This window comes from Macrobrachium rosenbergii, chromosome 41 (genome assembly GCF_040412425.1).
Source record: "Macrobrachium rosenbergii isolate ZJJX-2024 chromosome 41, ASM4041242v1, whole genome shotgun sequence".
Lineage (NCBI taxonomy): Eukaryota > Metazoa > Arthropoda > Malacostraca > Decapoda > Palaemonidae > Macrobrachium > Macrobrachium rosenbergii.
The window spans coordinates 37,921,567-37,934,800 of NC_089781.1; the positions used below are offsets into that span (position 1 = coordinate 37,921,567).

General features: G+C 40.6%; 1 protein-coding gene across 1 annotated transcript in view; it reads right to left on the bottom strand.

The window, feature by feature from the left end:
- LOC136827094 (uncharacterized) overlaps positions 1 to 13,234 on the bottom strand; it is a 227,369-nt gene that overhangs the window by 194,560 nt on the left and 19,575 nt on the right. The window contains exon 4 of the mRNA XM_067084850.1: positions 1,690 to 1,838. Within this exon, the coding sequence (XP_066940951.1) occupies positions 1,690 to 1,838 (149 nt within the window). The remainder of the gene's footprint in view (positions 1 to 1,689; positions 1,839 to 13,234) is intronic.

Sequence of the window (13,234 nt, forward strand, 5' to 3'; positions counted from 1 at the left end):
GAAAGCAACTGTTAGTAATGAAAATACGTGAAGTCAAATATGTTTTTGATATTAACTGTAAATGAATAAATATATTTTTTTAAATATTCCACTTGAGAAGGCTCTACGAAGTCAAAACTTTTAATCAAAACAATGAGGTATTTAGCACCAAAAGGATTCCTTACTCTTAGAGTGCTTGAAAGACTTATAGTGGATACGGTTTTGATAATTTCTTTTATATAGATGTATATTTACCCATGTGATATGCCAACCATGAGATCAGATGATGTTAGAGGTAAGAAGCGAAGCATAAATCTTTATCTATGCTATCAAATGTTTCTTCCGTTAGCAAATGTTTAGTGTTCATTTTACTCAATAGATGGCGGTGTGCTTTGTTTATGTTTTGACGGCGATGTTCAAATGCCCTGGGTGATCGATGAAATTCCTTCTTTATTCTTGTCATTTCATTACCCACTACAATCAAAATAAATGACGAAAAAACTAATAACGATAATTATGAAGGTAGTAAATTTAGGAGATGAAAGTCACCAATCATATTCTGTGGATTCTGAGAAAAGTTACATACTGTAGTTGACTTACGATTTGGCTAACTTGGGAATGTCGGCTAAATGTGTTAAATAAAGTACACTATTTTTAAAGAAAATTAAACAGTATGAAGTTATAAAATAATAAAGTGAAAATATATGAGTAATATATTTGTATGTGGAATTAGCTTGCAAGACTATGTTTACATAAGGGCTTAATTTTTTATGGAGGTATTCTATATTCCGGGATTTTTTGTGGTCCGGCAGTGGCCTGGTCCCATGGTTCCCAGATTTAAGAGGTTGGACTGTATTCACAGAAACACTTAGTGACAATTAGCATGACTAGCCAAGAAGCCTAAAACTTCAATAAAACTATAAGAATTCATAAATACTGTATCTACAAACCAACACCATTAATAAGAAGAATAAGACTTAAAGTACATGAATGAATGACTACAATGAATGGCAGAGCATGCAAAGCACTGTTAATATTGGAGAAGCAACTATAAATACCTGTACATCTGAACACAACAAAGGGCCACACAAGAATGACATACTAAATGATGATGGAGGGTGGTCTGGACATGGGTAATGGGGTCTTTGTCTTTCAGGATCTAACAAGTTGGTGCAACTGAAGAGCTTATGTACAAAAATAAGGTTATTTATGATTTACGGGGTCTGCACTGAAAAAATGACACAATACAACGCATACAAAAAACTGCATCACAGATCTAATAAATATCACTTAGTCCAACAAGGAAAGCAGTAAACTTAATGAACTGAGAATAGAAATTAAAAAATGAAAATACAAGAAAAAAAAAGTGGAATTGGAAACAATGAGGAATACTCATAATAACCCAATGAAAAGGCATTATATGCCAGCTCCCAAACTAAAAGCTTACAAAAACCAAACAAACTGGGAAAACATAAATAAGTTACACTAATTAAGGAAAATGAACATAAATAAAAAGATGAATATAATAATAAAGGTATACAGTAATGACACTTATACGAAGTGAGAGAGAAACAGGTGTTGTATATAGGATTGGGCACGTGCAGTATGAGCCTCTCAACCCTGATAGATACTTGGTGTGATTGGAATTTCTACACTGCAAACACATGGCAGTCTAGGATTAATGGGTTGTGATGAAACAAATGAACATACCTTTTGGATGACAATATGACTTTCCAAATTATTGGCGTTGACATTTGAAACTGAACAATCATAGTTTATTTTATCAGCTTCAGTGGCTAACATGTACCATCCATTTTGTTTAGCTGCTAGCAGAGGATATATGCAAGTAGCTCCACATCCTGAAAATAAATGAATTATTACTCTCCTAAGAACACTTTATTTGCATTGTCATGACTGCCATCGATATATCACAATGCTCTCTGATTTCATGAGAAATTGTAAGAGAAAATATATATCATTGCCTAATTAGAAACTGTACTTTCTTACTTCAAGGGATAGACAAAGAATTTACCCGAGAACACTTTACTTGCATTCTCAAGATTATCACTGATATATCAAAATGCTCTCTGATTTCACTGCCTAATTAGAAAACTGTACTTTCTTACTTCAAAGAATAGACAAAGATTTTACATGAGACAGTACAGTAATTGTAATTCAAGAATGGTGATGTCTACGTAATGAAAATTTTCATGATAAAATTAATTATTTGGATACTTACCTACCGTTAAAGTTAGCTTATATCTTCGTGCCATCAAGTGCGATCGGCATTCAACATAAAACAAAATAACACTTGGCTAACCAGCTAGGACTGTCTCTGTGATCACCTGTTTCCCACCAGGTGGCACTGGAATGTTCACATTCTTGTCATTATTCTTCATGGCCATCCTCTAAAATGTGGGAAGGGTGGGTGGGTTTCCATTTAATGGTAGGCAAGTATCAAAATAATAATTTCATCATAAAAATTTTCATTATTTGGAATGAATCTTACCTACTGATAAAGTTAGCTGACTACCACACTGAATGAGGATGGTGGGTTAATACAGCCAGAGAAAAATCTTCAGCCAAGTGAACTAAAAGCTTATTAATGAGGGGGAAAAAAGCTTCTCAACATTCCTGCCTGTTGTGTGAGAATTACTGGCAAGTACTATTGCCAGATGTTGGAACCACAACAGAGTGTAAGGCCCTCATAGCGAGACTTATCAGAGGATCCTTACAGGGAAAAAAGGACTCAATCTTGTAGAGTACTAGTGACTCCTGTGCCTGAGTTGAAAGCCCATAGCTGACAGTCCAAAACTAAAGATAACAACCACCTTCATATATGAAGGTACGCTCCTATACACCAATGTGGACATTCATGCTCCCTAAATTCAATAGAGGGATTTCCTATCAACTAACGTAAGATAGAAAGCAAGGTTACTATCATATTTGGTTGACAAGAAAGTGTACCCACCGCAACAATAGGGCTAAGGGCTTTACACCTCAAGCTAAATTTGAACGTCTGCAAATAATATGAGGCAAAAACAGCTACATCTCCCCTGAGCTACGTGACAACCTTCTCTTGCGAAATGTTTTATTTTAAAGGAAATAAAGATGTACTTACGGTACGGAAGCCATGAGGATTAATTTCAAAAGTCGTAAAAGATAAGGCATCAACTCTGTGTGTATTGACTTAAGCATTCTTGGACATAGTGTTTGGTCTCCTAATACCACAGATAAATACTTAACTCTTCCTCTTAAAAGTTTATGTCTGTCCAGGTAAACCATTTTCTAACTGGATATAAGACAGCCACTTCTTCATTGCCTACCAAAGCAGTTAAATTAGGCACTGTCACAAATCTGGGGATGGCTTTCACTTCTATATCTTTTCTCTGAGCAATGGAAGAAAAGAGAGAGGTTGCCACTAGAAGAAAGCCCACATACAAGAAAGGGCTTGATGCTAACTAATATACACCCTTAAGAATATAAAACAACCACTTCTTCATTGCCTACCAAAGCAGTGAAATTAGGCACTCACAAATCTGGGAAGGGCTTTCACTTCTATATCTTTTATCTAAGCAATGAAAGAAGAGAGAGAGGTTGCCACTAGGAAAAAACCCACATACAAGGAAGGGCCTGATGCTCACTAATACACTTTGTCGCAGCAAGAGCTAAAAGAAAGGTGTTTTGAAAGCTCTTAAGAGATGCCTTATCAAAACGCTCAAACTGAGGTTATGTTGACATCTAAAGGCTTACGTCTAAATTTTACCGTAAACCACTATAGGAAGATTGAAATTTCCTGCACAAAAGATTGAAAACCTCTTCAAACTTTAAATTGTGAGCAACATTCCATTCAGCATGATGCAGAACTGAATGTAATGTAAAGAGGTATCCTTTGATCGTTGTGACAGAAAACTACTTTGTGTACCTAAGATACTAGCAGAACTTGAATCACATATCTAGTGGAACGGGTGCTGGATATCACTCTGGACAAGCACCAAGATCAATAAACTGACCACTATTATTGATACACAATTCTAACAGGGAGGGCCTTCTAGACTTAAGGAATGGAATGGAATATGTGATTTACGCATAAAGCCAAGCACTGGGACCCACAGGGTCATTCAGTGCTATGATGAGAATGAATGAAAATGGAAATTGTATAAATAATGAGTTGGAAATTACATTTTTATAACAAAATAAACTTTTATATATACTTACCAAATAATTACATAGCTATTAGTTTCTACTTTACGCGGCAGCTCAAAATTTAAAAATCACGGTAGCGCTCTTTGGTTTTGGGTCTAGGTAGCTTGCCCCGCCCACTTTCAGAGAAGAATAGGTGCACCACAGCTAAAAGGCTCAATTCATTTATACCCTCTGTCCATGAGAGGGGAGAAGGGAGGGCTCCAATCATGTAATTATTTGGTAAGTATATATAAAACTTTATTTCATTATAAAAATGTCATTTTTATATCAGTACAGTAACTTACCAAATAATTACATAGCTGAACCCCACAATGATAGGAGGTGGGATACATGGACATATACTATTCAAAAACCCTCAGAGATGGAGATGAATTTGAAATAGAAAATTAGTTAGCATCGTGAAATGCTTGTTGTAACCTTACCTGGTGAGGGAGCTATAGCAGGTAGATACTGCCTTTGATCGGAGTTCCCTTGACCTGTAGTGGCGTGGCGGTGGAGCCAAGGGTCGCCTCTACTCTGGTGGGGGCTTTGCAACATAGGAGTAAATCGCAGGTTGCCAAAGTACAATCCATTATATATATATATATATATATATATATATATATATATATATATATATATATATATATATACATACATTACATATACATATACATATATATATATATATATATATATATATATATATATATATATATATATATATATATATATATATATATATATATATATATATATATATATGTGCCCTCTTGCCCTGGGCACAGTGCAACAAATTATGACCAGGTAAATTTAGACTACACCACCTTAAAATATTAATCAACCAAACCATTAAAAACAATGACTGGTGGGCACTCATGACACACAGTGCCCCCAGGCTTCCCAGGAAAAAAAGGCAATCCTTAACAAGGAGAGGGGATAGAGGAAATAGAAGGTATTCCTCCTATCCTTCGTCCCCCAATACCATGCCAGCTGTGAAGAATGGGCCCAATGTATCACATTTCTCATGCACTGTCTCTATATCATGAAGGTAATACTTAGAGAAAACTGACTTGCATCTCCAATACATGGATTGCAAGATCGTGGAGAGCAAGAGATTCCACCTGAAAGCCAGCGAGGTGGCAACTGTCTTTATTTCATGGGCCTTAACTTTACACACAGGTAGGGTATCTCTCGAGTGTGATTCGTAAACCATGGTCCTTAAAAAGAAGGTTAAGGCATTTTTGGATAATGGACGTCGGGGATCCTTAACTGAATACCAGAGATTCTGTGAGGAACCTCTAATCCTTTCAGTTCTCTCCAAATAAATCTTCAGTGCTCTTACTGGGCAGAGCACTTTCTCCTGATCTGCTGGACCCAAGAGATCAGCCAAGCTCCTGACGGTAAACGAACATGGCCAGGGATTAGAAGGGTCTTCGTTCTTTGCCAAGAACCCTAAGGTCAGAGAGCATGCTGCATTCCCTTGAGAAAAGCCTACCTTCTTATCAAGGACATGTAATTCGCTAACTCTTTTAGCAATAGCTAGAGCCATTAAAAATAAGGTTTTCCTCATCAAATCCCTTAGAGAGGAGGAGTGCAAAAGTTCAAATGGAGGGCCCAAAAGCCATTTACGGACCACATCCAAGTTCCAGGAGACTGTTGCAGATTTCTCTTGTTTCGACATATTTAATGATTTAATCATATCACTAATATCCTGGTTTGTAGACAGGTCTACTCCCCTATGTTTAAAAACAGAATTTAACATAGTGCTGTATCCTTCAATGGTGGATGTACCAAATCCTTTGGAAGACCTGAGAAACAGTGAAAAGTCTGCAATTTGGGCTAGTCATTTTAGAAGAGATATTATGCTCTTGGCACCAGCCTCAAAAGACTGCCCACTCGGCCTGATAGACTGCAGCAGAAGATCGGCACCTACATTTTGCAATTGCTTCTGCAGCCTTTCTTAAAAAACCTTTAGCTCTGACAAGCTCCCGGACAGTCTGAAGCCTGTCAGAGCAAGAGTGGATAAGCCTTGATAAAAATGGGGCTGTCTGAGAAGATTTCTCTTCCGAGGTACAGTCTTGGGAAATCACAAGAAGGCCGAGAAGATCCAGGAACCATTCTTTATGTGGCCAAGAGGGTGCCACCAGAGTCATCAATACATTGTTGTGAGTGATCAACTTCTCCAGCACTTCCCTCACCAAGTTGAACGGACGAAAGGCATAAATGCCTAGGTCTGACCAATGCTGCAGCCTGGCATCTGTCGCCCATGCCTCAGGATCTGGAGCTGGAGAACAAAACAGGAGACGATGGTTTCTTGACATTGCAAACAGATCTACTGATGGCTTTCCCCATCGTTTTCACAGGTCAGTGCACACCTGTGCATTCAGCATCCACTCCGTCGGTAGAACCTGTTTGCCGTGACTTAATTTGTCCGCACGGACGTTCAGCTTGCCCTGAATGAAGCAGGTCACAATGCTGGTACTGTTGTCTTGTGCCCATAAGAGATCCTTGGCTGCTTCAAAAAGCGAAAAGGAATGCGTCCCCCCTTGATTCCTGATGTTGGCCAGTGCAGTCATGCTGTTTGAATGGACCGCGACTGTCCTGTTGAAGGTTGCTGCTGTGAAGAACTGAAGAGCTAGATGTATCACCCCTTCAGCTACTTCATGTTTATGTGTAGGTTCCTTTCGACTGGGGACCACGTCCTGGAAACCTCAATGTCGTTGAGTAGAGTCCCCAACACAGATCTAAACCATCAGAATACATTAGGTTGGGGCTCAGAGGGAGCAGTGACTTTTCTACTGAGAATCTGTCTTCTGCCAGCCACCACTGAAGGTTCTCCTTGATTTCAAGAGTGATGAGGAAGACAAACAAGTCTGGGAGGTTCTTCCTGTGCCAGCTGGCCCTTAAGAAGAACTGCAACACTCTGGTGTGTAGCCTGCCCAACGGCACAAACTTTTTGATGGAAGACAGTGTTCCCAGGAAGCTCATCACTCGTTGGCCGAGCAGGACGGATGAGAGATGAAGTTCCAGACTTTCTTGAGGCAGTTCTGGATCCTTTGATGGGACAGAAAACCCTGAAAATTCAGAGAATCTATCTTCATCCCCAAATAAAGAATCGATTGAGTGGGAACCAGTTGCGATTTCTTGAAATTAATTAAAAGCCCCATATCCTGGGTGAGTTGGAGCGTCTTCTGAAGGTCCTCCGCGCATTGGGATCTCGAGGGGGAGTGTAGGAGCCAGTCGTCTAGATATAGACATACATTTATTCTCATTAGGTGGAGCCACTTAGCCAGAGGGGCAAGAACAAGGGGAAAAACTTGAGGGGCTATAAAGAGGCTGAAGCACAGTGCCCAAAACTGGAAGACCCTGTCCTAGAAGACAAACCCCAGATACTTCCTGGAGTCCGCATGTACTGGAACATGGAAGCATGCGTCCTGCATATCGATTATCACCATCCAGTCTCCCTGATGGATGGCTGACAGGACTGGCTGGTTTGTTTCCATTCTGAACTTTGTTGTTTGAAGGAAGAAGTTCAGAGCACTGACATCCAGGACAGGTCTCCATCCTCCTGATGACTTGGGAACGATGAAGAGGCGGTTGTAGAACCCCTCTGTGCTTAGATCTTCGACCTCCTCCACAACTTGTTTCTCGAGTAGGCCTGAGACTTCTTGAGACAGGGCCAGCAACCTCTCCGAACCTATCGAGTAGGCCGTCAAACTGATGGGAGAGGTTGCTAAGGGAGGTTTCTCCCTGCAAGGGATCGCATAGTCCTTATTCAAAACTTTTAGAACCCAACGTTCCATGCTCCTGGCCTTCCATTTGCTCTAAAAATGGAGTGGCCTTGCTCCCATGGGGACATGGAGGATCGGGTCCTCATTTGCGAGTGGTAGGTTTGATTGTAGTCTTCTTGGTAGGTCATACTGACCGGAGATTAGTCTATGGTCGAGATTACATTAAATGCCCTATATTCGCATTCTCACCTATTCGCGGATTTCTCTGTGGAACATATATACAGTACATATTATTCACGGAAAATTCATCCATTTGCGGTATCTAGACTTCGTACAAGCAAGTTGTGGCTTGGTAATCTAATAATTAGGGTGGCGGAAGGACGAAACAAGGAAACTTGAAATACAGAAAAAGGGGCTAGTAATTGACGAAGCTTTGAACAAGACACAGACTTTACCTTGGACGATTAGTTGTTGTGCATACAACGGATGATCAGAAGTTCCATGATGAATTCGCCACTTCACTACTAACATAGACTATAAACAAAGAGACAAAGGGGCCGAGACACATAGTGCGTGCGTCCGTGGCGGAAATCTGGTTCTCTCTGCTTGTCCGACCTAACTGGGTCAAAACAGGGGTGTCCGTTCGTGCCCTCGCGGGTCTGAAACTTTGTCAAAACATTCGCCGAAGAGAACAGGTAAAGAAAGCTTAAGGCCACCTATCACAAGGTTGATTATGGAAATTTTCCTATGGGGGTTAAATCCCTAATGCTACTGAGTTCTTGCTACGAACGAAAGTTAAAAGTTTGAACTGTCTACGCGACCCTGCCGATACACCCGTCTTTTCCCGCCTTGGTCAGTCTGATATTACTACAAATAAATGTATATATATATATATTGCTAAGAGCGTTAACTCTCTCAAGGCAACTCACCTTTCGAGAATAAAATAAAAGTCATATTGTTAACTACGTTCGTTTGCTGACTCCCATCTCATTCTGATTCCTCTGTTGCTTTAAATATATATATATATATATATATATATATATATATATATATATATATATATATATATATATATATATATATATATATATATATATATATATATATATATATATATATATATATATATATCCTCGGAGGTGATAAATAGCCCTTCATTGAAGGAATTAGAAAGACTGCCAAACGAGTCACATCTCTTGACTGCCCACTCCTTCAGAGCTAACTTCCCTTAGTGGCCAAATGCCTTAGTCCTAGTATCTTGACCCTAGTGCCAATCTCCCCCGTCCCTCCACTGGAAAGACTACAACTACAAAGACCATCCCTTCAGAATTAAGGTACAGTACAGAATTGAGGTTGTCCAGTCACTTATCTTTTACTTCTCCTAAACGTTTCCATTTCAAAGCGCATTACATAGACCTGACCTGCCATATAACACTCGTGTTGTAATCTTATTCAGCAGTGTTTTACGAAAAGAGAATTTCTGTCGCCCTCAGTGCTAGCCTTTTATACTCACTATTACTGTAAGTTCATCCAGTGATTGTATGCCTTTCTCTATTGCAGAAAGGAGTGCTTGCCACTGTGGAACCCCCTGCCATGACTGTATGCTTGTTGGTTGCAACAAGGAAATCCCAATTGCAACCTTATGAACCATGCCATTGAAGTGTTAATTCCCAGCACCCAGTTACCATCTATTATTCACTTCAAGTGCTGCAGCAGGACCTCAAGTGGCCTGCCTTATTCCTCCTTATCTTCTGATTTTGTATTGTAAATACATGTAATTTAGTTATCCTAAGAGTTTATTTCCCGAATCCCTCTAAAGTTTGGCCTTCAGCCCCTGTTCCTCCTTATCAGTTTTACTCTTGGAGGTGATACAGTCAGATTTGCTACATCCTTTAGGTAAGTTTCCTTTCCTCCCACCTTCAGGCATAAAAATTGGCGACCTTGCCAGGATCTTGTTATCTTGCTTATGCAGGATCTCAGCAACTAGCAATTGTTAGCTGTTGCAAGAAAGAAATGAACCCTTTCAGCATTAAATCCCTTACTTGCGCATACACAATCGGAGAGAGGCTACACAGCGTAAGTATTCTGTTAATTTAACATTACTGTAATTGTAATTTGTGACAGGAATTTCTTTCATTCTTAACGTAAATGGTGCATTCATACTGTGCGTATCGTTTCCCCACAGTGAGAGAGTGTTGCCACTTGATACACAAGAATTTGCTGCTAAAGCATGTTAGCAATTTGCATGTCTTAATTTGTTAGGACTTAGCTAGGCAGTGAAGTGTTAGAAGGGTTACAATCAAGGAAAAAAAAGCTTTTATTTCCCATACATGTGTCTTGGACAATTTGCTGTCCATTAGCTAGGAACACAACATCTGGCAACCCAGTTCAAGTACAAGGCAGAACAAGCAATCACGTCTTGTCAACCTCTCTCGCAAGCTCAGTAGCTAATTCATCATTTCATATAAACTTGTTTTATCACAAAATTCCTAATCTGTTACTTTGAACATTTGCATTTACGATTTCAATTCATTTTTGCATACGATGTGAGTCATTACATGTAATAAGAGTCGTGTATCCTTCAGGCTTCATAAGTCAGTGTACGAAAGTGTGCGAGTGTGCGTTTCCCCTCACGCTCAATTCAGCTGATCGCTATTTTGGTTGTATTGTCTGCCGAGTAGTGGGAATAACTTCAAAATTGCCCACCGTCATTCCAGCAAAATTCTGCACAAGGCTTGTGTTATTTTAAAGCGTTGTTGTATCGCGCATGTCTGAATAATTTTAAATTATTACCCCATGATCTCCTAAAGTAAAATCATTCACGCACTATTCTGATCACTTGTATACTTATCACAGTCATTCTAGTTTTCGTCAGGTCAACATTACACAACGAACAATTGTTCACATAGTTGATTAATAATGCAATCAACGTCCTGTTGCATGATTACTTCAAGAAATGTATTCGTCATAACTGAAACATTTATCACTGCTGTGAAATAAGCATAACTATTTGTACACGTAACCACTGTGTATACATAGAAGCTATTGCTTCATACTTGCTTAGTGCAACAAAACCAATTTACTTTGCGTACGCCTTCCATGCTCTGAATGTTCATTCTACTTGTCTCTCATTTACACAAACAAATCAAGGCTTACCCTGCCATATTTTACCATTCTTTGCAAGAAACAAGGGGAAACAAACCCATTACTTCTGTGTTACCATACACGGCAGAGCTACTCGAAAATAAGTGGGTATTGAGAACTCCAATCATTACCTAATCTTTACACTCGATTCTACAGAATGAGTCAGCACTTGTGGTGCCGAAAATTCAGTCACTGAACTCACACCCCTCCCCCCAGTGTTATCATTGTCGTGGTGTCTCCTTTATGTTCTTTGGAACCATATAACATTAACTCCGTTTCTCGGAACCCATAACCTCTGCACTATAGCTTGGAAAGTCTGTGTGCATGTTATCTATTGTTCTTTGGAACAAACAAATAGCTCTTCAGAACAAACCAGAATCGTTCTCTCAAACAGACCCTAAGAAAGTTTGCACTTTAGCCGGTTTTGTCCGTGTGCAAGCAACAACCTGTTTGGAACAAACCCAATCATTCTTTAAAACCTCGCTTCTACACTCTGCAAATGAGCGATTGTTGTGTGTATGTAACTTTTCGCTCACCTCAAATCTGCACTCGGTAAACGAGCGATTATCGTGTGTATGCAACTTATTGCTCACCTCACTTCTGCACTCGGCAAACGAGCAGCTGTTGTGTGTATGTAACTTATTCCTCACCTCAAGTTTTGCGTATTTCACCTAACTTCATCCCTGATCTCACGGCACATTGAGTGCCGCTCCAAGTCTGCCTCATTTGCGACTTGGACCATGTTATCACCAATCTGCACCTTGCGTGCAACTCACCTGTGTACATATTGCATCACTGGCCCAGTGGTTTCATCGCAACTTTCAGTGCTCACAAATTGTGCACTAAGTTGCATCATGTTTCCACGCCCAATCCACACCATGAGTGCTACATATCTGGCCCTATGGACCCCTGGCACCCAAGTGCCAAAACCACAGCCATCACTACTGTGTATAAGGACACAACCAGCTCTGTGCCCGTTGGCATCGAGTGCCACCAGCATACCCTACACCTTTATTGCATTTCAGGTAACCCTTTTTGGGTCCTAGAGTGCCAACCACTCACTCCAAGGAATACTCCAAGTGCCACCCTCTCCATAGGGAGTACTGCAACAGTATTCATAGGCACTTGCACGAATTACTCCCATTAATATCAGGCCCAGTGTCATCCATCTCTGCCTTGCAGAACCAACTCATTACCTACTAGTTCTCTAGTGCCAGTGCCATCTTGCAACAGGGGCACTCCCATTACTAGTGGCGCTACCTACCGGACCACCACTACTTAATCACACCCTACCAAAGCAGAGTGCCATTCCCATTCCGTGCAATTGTTGCATGGGTAACAAATTCACTACTCCACACCTCGCTCACTTCATCCCAAGACCAGTTCAACACAACCTAACCTACTGTACAAGCACCATGGCAGAAAGTTACAAAGCCTTCATGGATATGGGGAAGGAGATAGGTTTCATGGGAAGAGAGATTGCCCAATGGGTACAGGAACAGCTAGATGCCATACTCCAGAGGGAGAAAAAGCAGAAGAAAGAAAGGAGAGAGAAGCAAAGGAGAACAGGGAGAGACAGCAGAGAGAAGAGAGAAAGGAGAGAAAAGCAAAGGAGGAGGGGGAGAGACAGCAGAGAGAAGAAGAAAGAAAGCAGAGAGAAGAAGAAAGAAAGCAGAAAGAAGGGGAGGCAGCATGAGCTAGCTCTAAAAGACAAGGAGATCCACCTGGAGCAAGCTCAGCAAGTTAGTGCAACAGCCTCGGCCCAATCACAGCCAGCTACTCCACCTACCTCCATGCCTCATTCACCCCTCTCAAGTATCACCTCAGTGATCCCACAGTGGAATGAAGATGAGCCAGAAGCTTGGTTAGAACAAATGGAGTACGTCTTCAAGAACTTCTCTCCTATTGAAGTGGAGATCTCCCTGCTCCTTGGAAAACACATGGGTGGAAAGGGCCTGGTTGCCTTCCACTCCTTAGATGATAGTGCTCAGGGTGACCTCAAAGAGGTCAGAAAGGCGGTCCTCAAAGCCTAAGAAATCACTCCTGAACACTGGAGACAATGTTGGAATGGTCGACCAAAGGAAGCAGGTCAAACTTGGACAGATTGGGCATACCATGAGACTTGAGCTGTTAAGCGCTGGCTGGAAGTCCTCGAAATCACAGCATTTGAGGAACTGCTAGAGCACATGCAG